This window comes from Artibeus jamaicensis, unplaced genomic scaffold (assembly GCF_021234435.1).
Source record: "Artibeus jamaicensis isolate MK-2021 breed Jamaican fruit bat unplaced genomic scaffold, CSHL_Jam_final scaffold_1019, whole genome shotgun sequence".
Taxonomy (NCBI): domain Eukaryota; kingdom Metazoa; phylum Chordata; class Mammalia; order Chiroptera; family Phyllostomidae; genus Artibeus; species Artibeus jamaicensis.
The window spans coordinates 5,447,704-5,461,216 of NW_026522025.1; the positions used below are offsets into that span (position 1 = coordinate 5,447,704).

Consider the following 13,513-nt stretch of genomic DNA (forward strand, 5'->3'; position numbering starts at 1 on the left):
CCAACCAAGGCAGCCAAGGCACAGAAGTTACACAAGTCTTGCAAAATCACACAAGTAACAAATGGTAGAGATAATTGTTAATTTATGGCAAATAACACAGTATGAACATGTTATGAACTTAAGTTTGGGAAAGTTTGATATAATTAAAAGAAGATGAAATTAAATATGCTTTCATTGGAAATTCACATACTTTTTTACTCTTTCAAGTATGCTGTACTTATTTACAAAACCTGTAATTTCTAAAGAACTTAGTATTAATTAGCAACTGCATACTCATGCTAAAATTTTTTATGGAGCAATGCATGGGTAATGAGCATGCATTTAAAAATCCAATGTTGGCTCTGTTATTAAAAACAATTATTAAATTGTTAATATCTATTACATTACTAAAAAGTCAAATTATTTTGCCTCTTTGTGTCTTAGTGTTTCAGCTACAGAACTAATGATTATCTTTATATGCTTAATAAGTTGAAAGAACACTAGATGTTTCTAAAGAGTTTAATATCCAGAATGAAGAAATACATAGTCATTCCATTTCATTTGAAAATCTTGCAGTACTACTTGGACATCTAAAGAAGGCATTTACCACTTAGAAGAAATTTCCAGAACCTAATGAAAAAATCCTATCTCCCTTGTTAAAATGTACGTAAATTAGGTTTTAGGAAGAAAGAATAGTACATACAAAAAACACTGCCCCAAAGGACACTGTGCTTTTAAAATAATTTATAGTTATTTTAAAAAAATCTCTGGAAGTTATTGATTTCACACATTTATTTATAAAGAAAATGATAAATGGAGGTATTTCAGTGAGACATTTTATTTGGTAAAACTTGTTAACTGATATGGAAAGGAAACAAGAGAGTGTAACAGGCCTTAAACATCACAAACCTGAACACTAGGAGCCTTGAGTATTCTATGAGCTGTTGACTGACAACATGTGGGGGGAGGGGATCAGACAAGATGTGCTGTCAAGCTGTTACTCAGCAGTGAGAGACTTGGCTAGTAAAGTGAGCCTAGTGGGTTGCTCAAAACTGATCTAATTTAATGCATAATGGTACTAAATCCTTAACCAATCCTGTGAAGGGGGGTGGGATTATACAGCCTGTTTTTTACAGGTAAGAAAAGGAAGGAAAATATATGCTATCACATATAAACTATATTTATAAAATGATAAACTGAAAAGGTAAATAACCTGAAATGTTAGCAGTCTCCTAGACTTTGAATTATTAATCATTTAAAATTTTCTTCTGATAATATTTTCACTAGAAGTTACTCTGGATTAGGCACAATTCTGAACCAATCGATATAAAGATGATTCCTTTTTGTATTTCTCAGATCACTTTCTGAAGTAAATGTAAAATGGCCCAGTCTTACCTGAACCACTGAGGAATTGAGGTACTCTGCACATACCCCTAAGGGCTGCACCAATGCTGAGACTGCCTGAGAAAAGACAGGGAAGGTTAGGAATAGATGTAAGTTTTTTTTTTCCTTTCAACTTTAAACAAATTCCCTTTACCAAATTGGAGAAAATTTTAAATAGCCATTTGATCAAATCACAAATAAATAACTAGACAAACTATACTCTTGAACAGAAAGAATTGATATAAAGATGTCGATCCATTTAAATTATTATAAAAAGTTAATGTAATTTAAACAATAATAATAATATACCAATAAAACTTTTTTGGAACACTAGTGAAGTGATTCTGAAGTTCATATTATACAATACAAAAAATTTTTATTTGTAAAAGGAGAGAACAGTTGGGGAAGCAGTGAAATGTGCCTTTAACAACAACAACAAAAAAAATTAAGATGCACATGAAGAAAATTATAAAACTTTACTAAAATACATACAAGAAAGTCCAAATAAATGAAATAGATATCATGTTCTTTTAATAAAAAGGACCAGTACTGTAAAAATGTAAATTCTCCACACCCTGACCTATAAATTCAACGCAATTCCACACACACGACCTCAGGTGAGATTTTCTGCAGGAGAACCTAACATGTTGACTATGTTCAGAAGAGTAAAAAATGAGAATGATCAAAAAAACTTGAGAAAAGAATGGTGTGGGAAGAATTAGCCTTACCAATAGCTAAAATAGTGGAGCAGTAGAGAAATGGCCAAAGAATGAATGAAGAAATCAATAACTGGAACTGAAGTTCCATATACACATGGGGTGGTGATATCTGATAAAGCCAGAAAAATTAAATGGTAAAGAAAAGGTTGCAACAATTAGTGACCCACTTGGAAGAAAATAAAATTGAATGTCTATGTTACACAATATATAAAAATAAATTTAAGTAAATTTAAGAACTAAGTTTTAAAAATAAAACTGTAAAATACAAAACAAAATGAGTGTTTTTATAACCTTGAAATGGGGGAACATTTCCCAAGCAATTATGAATTTTTTAAGCTCTTAGGAAAAATAAAGACTACATCAAAATTTGAAGATTCTGTGTAGCCATCAATAAACATAAAAAAAGTGAAAGACTGGGAGAAAAAACAGGTGAAAGTATTTTTTCTGAATATTTTTCAAATTAAAAAATATTTAATGTGGCTTTGGCCAGGTCTCAGTTGGTTGGAGCATTACCCTATACACCAAAGGTATGGGGTTTGATTCCCGGCCCCTTCACATACCTAAATTGTAGGTTCAATCCCTGGTCTGGGCACATATGAGAGGTGATTGATGTTTCTTTCTCACATTGATGTCTCTCCCAACCCCCTCTTCTAAAAAGAAAACATCACTACCGTGTTTTGCCCTGTATAATATATACTTTTTTGCCCAATTTTTTTAGGAAAAAATAAGGATGCACATTATACATGGGTATACTAATCCCCATGTATAATATGCACAAAACATGCGTGCACATTATACACAGGAATGCATTAGACACTGCAAAATACAGTAAACATACCCTTGAGTGAGGATTTTAAAAAATGTGAATGTAAATCTTAGTGTAAAATAAATCATTTATTTATACTCCATCTTATCATATGGCCTAAACTTATTCTGGGATAGTCACTTTTTAACTGGTCAGAAATCAGGCATTTAGTCTATGGCCATACCACCCTGAATGCGCCCGATCTCATCTGATCTCAGAAGCTAAGCAGGGTCGGGCCCGGTTAGTACTTGGATGGGAGAAATCAGGCATTTACCCTGAAATTTTCTTCATACTTGCTAGAATCTGAATTTTGGAATCTTTCTCCTAGGCCTGACTTTTACCATCCCTCAATACAACCTAAACAATATAATTTACATCAACTGTAACAACAATACAATTATTCTAAAAAATGATCTGAACAAAGAAATATCTTGGAGGAATCTTTAACCTCCAGACATCTGAAAAGACTGAGAGTAAGCCCAGATTTCTATGTATCCAGCCTTAGCCAATTTTCATACAAGTAGAGTAGAAACTTTGGGCTGCTCTGAATTTGTGTTTTAAATAAATTAACGCTGCAAGAAATGATTGTTTTAACGTTTTTAGAAAATGAAGTTAATTTCTGATATTACCCAATGACCTATATATACAGCAAATTCTTTAGGAACAAGGAAGGTAGATAAAACCCTGTATCAGAACGAGTTTTTGTGTTATTTTGCTTCTTAAAATCATTATGTATCACCTTCTAGGTCAATAAAGTCATTTGTAACATACTTTATCCATTCAATGGGAATCGAAACAACAGCCTAACAATCTAATTAATATTCAGGGAAGGTGGAAGAGGCTTCCCGATCAGTGTCAGTGGAAATATTCATGGTCTGGCAGACATCTGATCTTTAAAAATAACCAGTGGGGGCCCTGGCTGGTGTAGCTCAGTGGATTGAGCGCAGGCCTGCGAACCAGACAATCTCGGTTCGAATCCCAGTCAGGGCACAGACCAGGGTTGCAGGCCGGTTCCTTGCAGGCCAGTTCCCAGCAGGGGACGCACAAAAGGCAACCATACATTGATGTTTCTCTCCCTCTCTCCTTCCCTTCCCCTCTAAAGATAAATAAATAAAATTAAAAAATAAATAAATAAAAATAAGCAGTGGGAAGCAAGAAATGGTCAGTCTATTACCAACCATGCCATCGGTCTCTCCTTGACTGTTACTTCCCTCATGCAAAGATTAGCCATGGTCCCCCAGAAATACATGCTACTCTAACCACAATTTGCAGCACTCAAGTATTTATTTTTCTACATCATTTTCTGCTCTGATCTATTTACAGAGGCTAACTGTAAGTTTGGAGTCTTGTACTTGGCAAGTACATAAGTCATTTTTAATTGAATGACTACTTAGAGAACAGAGTAAAGTGCGCTCAGTTACAAACAGGTCAGCAACCTGTGCAAAATTAAAGATTAAAGTTATTTCCCCTAACTACAAGGTTAACTTTTTTTGAGAAAATAAAGTCGACAGGAGAAGATCATGGTAATGCACCTCAGGGATGACTCTCAGCTCCTATTACATCCCTCTGTTTTCTATGAATTTCCATAACACCAGAAAGTTTACTAAACAACCTTGAAATATTTTATCTGTGTCTAGTCCTACGAAATAAATTGATTTTACTGAGGCTAAACTTGCTATGTTCAAATACTTGCCACATTATACCAACTGTCCTTAAATAACAAATAATTTCATGTAACCACCATGAGTTAAGAGAAAAGTGCCATATGCAAAGGGAAATTAGTAAAATAATAAAACAAAAACACTCTAGATTGAAATTTGGTTATTATAATTAAGAGAAAACATTTCTATGATATCAGAAGCTAGGAAGCTGCTTCTGTAAAGATTAAACTATACTTTAAAATTTAATTTAATGTGTCCAGACCATGTCCCTTAGGTTACACACCAACATAAACATAAAGTGAACTTTCACATCAAGCACATAGTGTGGTTTAACTTACCCCAAGTTCTATATCTTCTGAACGGAGCTTGGCTTGGATTGCTGCAAATCCGCCTAATTCTCCAAACTAAAAAAAATGTACACATTAATTTTAAAATGCTATGCATTAATATTTTAAGCAAGGACTAAGGCTGACTGACATTCTACTCTATCAATGTGTTCTACCCCACTGCTCTGGAGAGTCACCACAAGGGGTGTCCCACTGCTCCGGTGCTGTACCTGAGATATACCTGTGCTGTACCTGCGATGTACCGCAGGAGATGTGCTACGTCCTAAGGTTGATGGTCATCTGCATAAACATCACGTACACCAAATAGGAAGGAACTATACAACCTGTTTCCCCTGGAAAAACTTCTGATTTTCTCTGTAGTTGTCATTTACTTAAAATGCCAAGTTCTAGGAAATTTTGTTAGAAAAATAAAAATAAAAGTTCTTAATGAAAGTTTTATACCTTGTTTACCAAATCCACAACCCATCCATGTGGTTCCTATGAGGAAAGAAAATAGAAATTAAGATAGCAACAGAAAAATGTCTCCATCAACACTTATGTTTCTTCTATTCTAAAAAATGTTAGGAAAAAAGCATTAAAATTTGAACAATATTTGAAAGGTTTTTTTTCAAATGTTTCTTAACATGAATCTCTGACAATACTATGATAATTTTAGGAGTCCATAAGTCTGTATTACTTTAATTGTACCTATTGTTTATTGTAGGTAATTTTTTGTTTTCATATTTCCTCCACTATGCTATAAGCTATGAATCATATCACTCTTTATATAGCTCCAAAACCTAGAATGTCACGCACACTACAAATGCTCAATAAGTGATTACTGAACTAAACCTGTACTTCTGCTAAAGTGATAGACAGGTTTTTTATCTACTAAATTGACTTCTTTCACTGGTTCCTTAGAAACCGAACCGATGGAGGGCTGCTGGAATTAGGCACTCCTGTGGGTGTGATGCTACGGGCACACTGCAGGGCCGGAAAGACGGCAAGATGATGCTGGTTCGTGCTTGCCCAAACAAAACTGTCAATGCTTATGGAGCTTAAAAGAAAACTACACATGATTATTTTTTCTAGGTACGATTAGTTATTTCAAATGATTTCAAATGCTCTTGTCACTTAAACATCTCTAAGAAACTGGGGCAGCCACTAAACTGGGGTTCTGAAAACTCACTAAATAGGGCACTGATGTTATGCAGCGACTTCTCATTTCACCAAACATCATTTCAGATGTATAAAATTCTTTATGATGTGAGTTAAAAGCTATGGAAAAATACAATCTTAAAAAAGGTTAGCAATTTTATGAGCCACATGAAATATTTGTCATTTTTCAGAGACTGTTTTATTCCTTTCATGTAAACTGTTATTTTTATGACACAGAAAATCTTTTTCAATACATTTCTCCATAAAAAGATGAAACAAAACTATGTTTACCTTTTGGAAAGTAGATACAGGTGAAATAGCAAACATATTTCCCTCTCCAAACACTTCTGCCCAATTCCTCTGAGAGACTTTCATTCTGTTTTTAAAATGGTATTCATTATCAGGATTGAAAGCCTACATTCAAAGAGAACAGAGAAACATTATTAGTATCTATTTCTATAGCAACACTAATTAGCATTAGAAAAGATAAAAATACAGCCTTGCACTCCTTTATTAATGGAATCTTTCAAGTATCTGCATAAAGCATATTCTGTATGCTTTATGGGTACAAGGAACAGAGGAGCAAATGAAGAACGTGGTACTCTCCTGTCCTGTTCAACATTTGCTTATGAGTGAAGAGAAGGAGGTAACAGGACGAGAGGTCTGATTCAAGCACAGTGACACCCATGTTCTAGACATCCGGGGGCTGCCACAGGCAGAGCTGGGCAGAAAGGCAGTAAAGGCAGAAGTTAGGAGGGAAAATGTGAGTGCCTCTTCTTCATACGCTATTGTTATTGTTCAGGGGAAAAGACCAGAGAGCAAACTACATCAAGAGCCTATGTGAAAGGATTTATGATGTAAATAATCAAGGAGACATAAGGGAAAGCTATGTAATCAGTCTGAGAGCTGAAAAAGCTACTAAAATTAGAAAGGTATTTCTTTAAAAGTGAAAACACAGAATTGTTGCTCTGCTTTTAAAATAAAAAGCAAGGACCCTAATAGCTAAGTTAATATTTTTAATGATTTTATGACTGTCACTCATTAAGTACAAGTCAGAGGACAGTAGGTATTTTAAACAAGATCAAAACGAAGTACTTCATATTTCAGAGATACTATACCATTGTAAGCACACCCAGGAGACCAACGGGAATTGGATCTTGTTTTATTCTTTCTGCAACCAGTTCTATTAACAGCATCAACATGTTGTAGATTCCTTCATGAATTTCAGTACCCCACTTGTGAACAGCACTTGAGGTCAAGAGCTACAAAAACATAAAGGACAGTTTGAAGTCTAACTTGAAAAGGAAAAAAGTCTGCATTTTATCAGTTGAGTCTCAAATAACCAAGAGATTACCATAACACTTATTTTTATGCAGACGACTGGCTTTAAAAGACCCATAGCTGTAGTCCATCTACTCATTCGTATATTTCGGTCAACAGTGAGTTTTGTCTTTGAGCTTTAATTCCCTTATATTAAAGAAGTTAGTTTAAAAAATGTATTTGCTCCTCTACTTTTCAGTATTACTAGGGAAGGTTAAGTGGTATACAGCAAGTAAGAACCTGAGATAAACTCCTGATACTGCTGTTTTCTAGCTGTGCGGCCTTGGACAAACTTACCTAAGTTCTCAGTTCTCTCATCTCTAAAGGGCAAATTCCTTCCAACTTACAAGTATCAAAAGAGATGAGAAATGTGAAACTATTTTACAAATAATAAGGTATTATTATTAATACACCTTGGTTGTCACCATTAACAAATATTCCTGGGGTCTAAGAAATGAATACTCGATTTCAGGGACTCTAACATACACATGCTTTTCATGTTTTTTTTTTTTAATCTCAGAAGTAGGACTGCATATTCCCACCTGCTGACCAGGTGACAGTGGGACTCTGAATGTGAAAAAAATTTTAGAAATACCGTATCAATTTATTTTGCTTGTATTTCTCTTTCTCATTTGTATAAAAGTAATATTCAACTTTAAAAAATGTTTAAGTAATCTAAAATAGCTCTATATGATAAGGCATTGTAACACTGATTACTTTGTAGCTATTTTTCTTAAATATAAGCATAAAATATAAAACAATAGTGCATCTTATATTTAACATCTTAGATTTGTTTAAAAAAGGGAAATGGCAAATAGATGAATCTAAAATTATAGCTGAATTTCCCCAATCCTCCGTATCCTATTCCTTGGGGAAGTCTAATTTAGGAACAAGTGGTAGAAAAGGGAATGAGAAATCAAAGGATTTCTCTTAATAAAGTAATGGCAAATTGACGGGGTGGTTTCATGTTTTCACAAGATTTCCCTTCAAGAGAAAATAAAGTACAATAAATATTTCATCTTGGCCACATTAAGAAGCTCTTAACAAGAGCTAAACTTCTTTAGCTGCAGAGAAAAACCTCAGTTCCAAGTACCAATCTTCTAAGTACAAATTAGCTGTACTATTTGCTCAAATGAGCAATAATCATTAAGACCGACTTTTAAAAAGATTTTATTTATTTATTTTTAGAGAGAGGGGAAGGGAGGGAGAAAGAGAGGAACATCAGTGTGTAGTTGCTTCTCATGTGCCCTCTACTGGGGACCTGGCCCACGACTCAGGCACATGCCCTGATTGGAAATCAAACCAGTGACCCTTTGGTTCACAGCTGGCACTCAATCCACTGAGCCACACCAGCCAGGGCATAAGACTGATTTTTATATAAACCAATTACTATTACTATTTTACCTATAAAATGACTATTTTTTGCAGGTTTTTTGGCCTGTCTATATATTCTTTCTACACTTAAAAATTAAATTAAAGAAAAATGAAACAGAGATTAACAACATTTCTCTCTAGGGAAGGTTAAGTAGTAAACAGCAAATAAGAACCTGAGATCAACTCCTGATACTGATACTAAAGACTGACGTTTTTTTGTTGTTTCATGGTGACAACACCAAAAACGTAGGCGTATGAAGCACTCCTCCCTCTGTTGCCATCTCATTTATTCAGTTTTTAATTGAAAATAGAATTCCACCTCCCAGAAGAGGTGGGGAAGGACGGGCAGCAGCACCTGGTGCGGAAGATGCACCCATGGTTTAACCATAACTATGCACTAGGGCCACACCCACACTTTCTCGCCCTGCTTCAATATACAGGAAAGAATGCAGGCTGGCCTGAAGGGGAAAGGTGAAGAAAGTACGAATGACAACTAAGCTGTGTTTGTGCATCTTATTCACACACTGTTTAATTACTTATACCCTTCTACAAAAATCTGTGGTAGCTTGTAAGAAAAACCTAGAGAAGGGGGTAGGAGCAGAGTCCTCATACCAGAAAACAGCTAAGAAAACCAAGACCAAATGTATAAAATATTACTTTTTCTGGCAGCCAAGTCTACAGGCACACAGAATTTTGTAGCTCTTCTGATTTAGTTTTAAAAAGAATGCCTTACTGATAAGGAGAAGAATCTTTTTAGTAGTTCTAAAAATTAAGGAATTTTAACAGGCATTTTTAAGTAACTAGCTGTTAAGAATATACTTCAGAGTGCCTTTGTACTCACAGTTTTACAGAAAAATACCCCAAACAACTCCTTGACCATTTATTATACTGTAGCCAACAACTGAGGGCATAATATGAAACAGTTCTCCAAAGCATGTCCACATACAGGTAGAGTATCATATTCCAAAATTGCAACTTGCTGGTGAATTGACAGGGTTCTCTGGATCTGGAAATCATTGACCTAAAGGTCCTTTCTTTACACTAATAAATCTTTTTCCATGAACAGAATAAACCTGTATTTTCTTTCTCTGTAATATATGCATACAGTATATGTCTCACAGTTTGTTACATTATAAAATCCTGCTATCTTAAAAAAGCTACTCTAATTCTACAAGAATTCCTAAAAGTTGAAAATAATTCTAAGCTACAAATTGGTCAATGAATTCACCCAAAATGAAGATAAATTCTCAATTCCAAATAATCCCTGCCCAAACGAAAACTTAAAAAGATTTCCTCCTTTATTCAAAGATGAAGCTATTTTTGTTCCTATAATTAATTTTGTTATTTTTTAAGCCTTGAATCAAACAGAGTCTGTCGTCAAGATGCAGATAAAAGTAACAGTTTGCAAATGAACAGTTTATTTTACTGGGTTTTAAGATAAGCACGAACTTCACCCATCTGTAGTTCTAGTGACTTACTTGAATACAAGACAAAAACGGATGTCAAAACCCAGAAGTACAAGACAGCAGGAGACTCATTTATTCATTCAACAAGGATTTACTGAGTCCTTTCCTTGAGCTAGGCCTGGCTCCATGCTGGGGAAAATGGTGTCTATGACATTGTCCCTGTTCTTGTGGGAATTCAGGACTTGTATCTTGAAAAAGGAATCTTGCTTGAGTTAGAAACATAAGTCTTGTGATCTATTCTCACTGTTAAGAAAAACTGCTTTCTAAGAGATGTGGCCAGAACAGGAGCAAGCATGCACCACTCCAGCCCAGACAGAGATGCTGTGATCCGCAGGTCATTTTGCCAGCAGGAATACTCAAGCCAGTTAACTTTGTGTTTTCTTAAAACACCTGCTTCTTTCCCAGAGAAATAAGTATAAAATGGCTGGTACTTTGATAAATATTATCTTTCTAAGTGCTACACTCCTTAGTTTGGTAAGATGTCAAATGTAATTTCCTAGTATAAAGTCTTAACCTCAACAATTAAATAGAAGTGAGAATCAACAGATATGTGCAAGCAATTAAATAAAAAAGCAGATCATTTATAACCTCCAAATTTACAGTTACTGTTTTCATATTAGAGGATTCCTCAGTTGAATGAGATTCATAAACTGGTCTCACACATAAAAAAATAAAACAAAAAGCCTGTTCACCTTCACTCCAGCAAAAAAGAAATCAGCCAAGCACATATTTCTTACCTTTTTAAATGCTTCGGGCATACACCTATCCATAAATCTTTTACAATTCTCATCAGACTCGGAAAGACCTTAGTAAAATAAATGAAAAGATATGCCTTAGATTTCCGGTGGTTTGTAGAGACCATATGTATCATTCCAAATTCACACATCTGGAACTATTTATTATAGAAACCCTGATTCTTAAGGGATTATAAAAGCAGAATGTATACATTCTGATGAAGGAAGAGGCTGAGAAACAATCACAGTATTTATTTATTAACAGCACAATGTATTTACTGATGTTTGTTATTAATATACATTTGTTAGTAGTATAATAAATAATTAATTAGAACTGAAATGGTTGAACTCAAGTTTCCATGTCAGGGTATCGTCAAATGAACTGATTAAAGAATAAAAGACCATCAGCAACTATTTACTCACCATTATTTTCCTAAACAACTCTGTAAAAACACATTCTCAATAAATTCAAAAAATCACTCTTCTTCCCTAAAACAAACCGATGGACTCCGTGTAACAAAATGTACAGAATTGTGCCTGGCGCACAGTAAGTGATAAAAATTTGCTAAGTGAATGAATAAATTCACTGTAAAATTATCCTGTGGAATACATTTTAAAAGAAACAACAACTTAGTAACGGATTTTGCTTATCATTGGGCACACTGCTGAACACATTTTCTTTTTGTCAGACCTGCTGTGGAGCACAGCACCCACCCCTAACATGCACTCAGTAAATGCTGCTGCTGCAGAGCTTGTAATAAACGTACCAGAAAATTGCCTGTTAGAATTAAATCTACTCCTAGTAAAAACATTTCCTACTGATGTGCCTCATGTTTAATCATGGTGGTTAACCATGCATGTTTTTAACTGGGGGAGGGGGGGAAGGATTAAAAACACTGGCCCAATTCTTATTTTACAATTGAATTCAATATGAAAAAAATTATCTTCTCTTTTATACATTCTATAAAAGCTTCCTTATATTGACACCCATTCTTCCAATCTAGTGATGTTTTATTACTCTATTAGTTTAATATTTGTAAAGCACTTAAGGCACTGCCAAGCACTTAATAAGCACAGAATGTTTATTAAATAAATATTGCCTTCTCTTAAAAAAAAGCCACTGAATTAAGACTTGAAGTGCTCTAAGCTTCTGTGGAAAAAGTTATTTTCAATTTCTATAATGCTTTTCCAATTATATTTTAAAGAATCTTACACTCTACTGGAGCTACAGCAAAATAGTTAATTTAATTCAAAGCTATTATTCTGCAGGGGATAAGTAAAGACTAAGAGAGTAAATGGTCTAAGATAATACAGATAGGTAATGACAAGAGCTAAGATTAAAGCTGGGTCCCTTAACAACAACAACAAAAAATCTGCTCATGTGTCCTGAAGTCTGTAAACTTACCAAGTCTTGCTAGGTAGGTAGATGCCAACAGACATTTGCCTAGTGATTCTTCCCGCTTGTAAGGGATGGACCAATGATCAGTCAAAACACGGCTTTCCAGTTCATATAAGTTTGTTGTAGGGAATTCGATTCCTTCCCCTGAGCAGTTTCCATTTTCATCATTCTTCTGGCAAAAAGCAATTATGGTTAAAAACCAAACAAACCAGTGACTACTTTAAAAACTTTTTATTTAACACTGAGCAGATGCTTAACCAATGATAGCAATTAATACCCATTGTGTGGATTCCAGATTTCTTTCTTATAATCACACCTTTCACCAAGACTACCTCAAGTATTCTCAACTTTTATTATACTGGCATTCCTAGACCCTCGGGAGGCGAGCTCATCTCCTTCTACAAAAATGAACCCTCATGCTACAAAATATCAACCCTACCTTCACCTACAGCGTCCTATCCTCCCCCATTTTTTTTTTCAGTGAAGACATACATTACTACAAAGAGTTACCTGTATTTGAGGTCTCCAGCTCCTCACCACAGACTCATTCAGATGTAGGGATTCCAGAGTCCCTGCTCTCCCACAGTGGCTACTGTTAAGGTCACCACTGAACTCTATCATTAAACCCAATGAATGCCTTTCAGTACTTACCGTGTTTCTCAGGAATATTTGCCCTTCTGCCTGCTCCCTCTTCTTGGTACGCTAGATTTGCTTGCCTCACCTTCCAGAACAGCGCCCTTCCCTGTTCTCCTTTTGTGGGTCTGGCTGGTTCTATTCCAACTCCACTTTTGGCACACCCTTCCCTCCTTAGCCATCAAGTACTGAAGTTTCTAAACCTCAGTGCTACTCTCTCTTCTCATTATACCCCAGAGAATGGCACATTCATTTAGCGGCACAGACAGAAATTAGGACTTATTCTTAAAACCCTGTTCTCCCACCTCCACCTCTAAGACCAGGTGATTAGATCTAAATTTCTCTCAAACCGACCTACTTCTGTCCATCTCCACAGAGATGCCACTATTCCTCCATAACTCTCTCAAAAAAGCATTTCCAGAATTTCCTAAACTATGTCATACCCTTTAATTTCTTTAAATTCTTACACCGGAAGGTACTAATGAATTAGAGAGGTAGAGATTCACCTATAACGGTGTGGACCAATGGGTTCTGTGAAAGTAACCTCGCAGGGTGA

The 13,513-nt window shown here is 35.2% G+C and overlaps 2 protein-coding genes across 3 annotated transcripts in view; one reads left to right on the plus strand and one right to left on the minus strand.

Annotated features, from left to right (window-relative positions):
• USP24 (ubiquitin specific peptidase 24) overlaps nt 1-13,513 on the minus strand; it is a 136,857-nt gene that overhangs the window by 90,147 nt on the left and 33,197 nt on the right. The window contains exons 2-8 of one of the 2 annotated variants that reach the window (XM_037161426.2): nt 12,331-12,493; nt 10,929-10,996; nt 7,150-7,293; nt 6,323-6,445; nt 5,336-5,371; nt 4,886-4,951; nt 1,375-1,440 (exon numbers count right to left, since the gene is read on the minus strand). In XM_037161426.2, the coding sequence (XP_037017321.2) occupies nt 1,375-1,440; nt 4,886-4,951; nt 5,336-5,371; nt 6,323-6,445; nt 7,150-7,293; nt 10,929-10,996; nt 12,331-12,493 (666 nt within the window). Of the gene's footprint in view, nt 1-1,374; nt 1,441-4,885; nt 4,952-5,335; nt 5,372-6,322; nt 6,446-7,149; nt 7,294-10,928; nt 10,997-12,330; nt 12,497-13,513 lie in introns of both variants that reach the window. The other variant, XM_037161418.2, reaches the window with a different exon arrangement.
• LOC128625883 (nascent polypeptide-associated complex subunit alpha, muscle-specific form-like) overlaps nt 1-13,513 on the plus strand; it is an 86,453-nt gene that overhangs the window by 25,818 nt on the left and 47,122 nt on the right. The window lies entirely within an intron of this gene.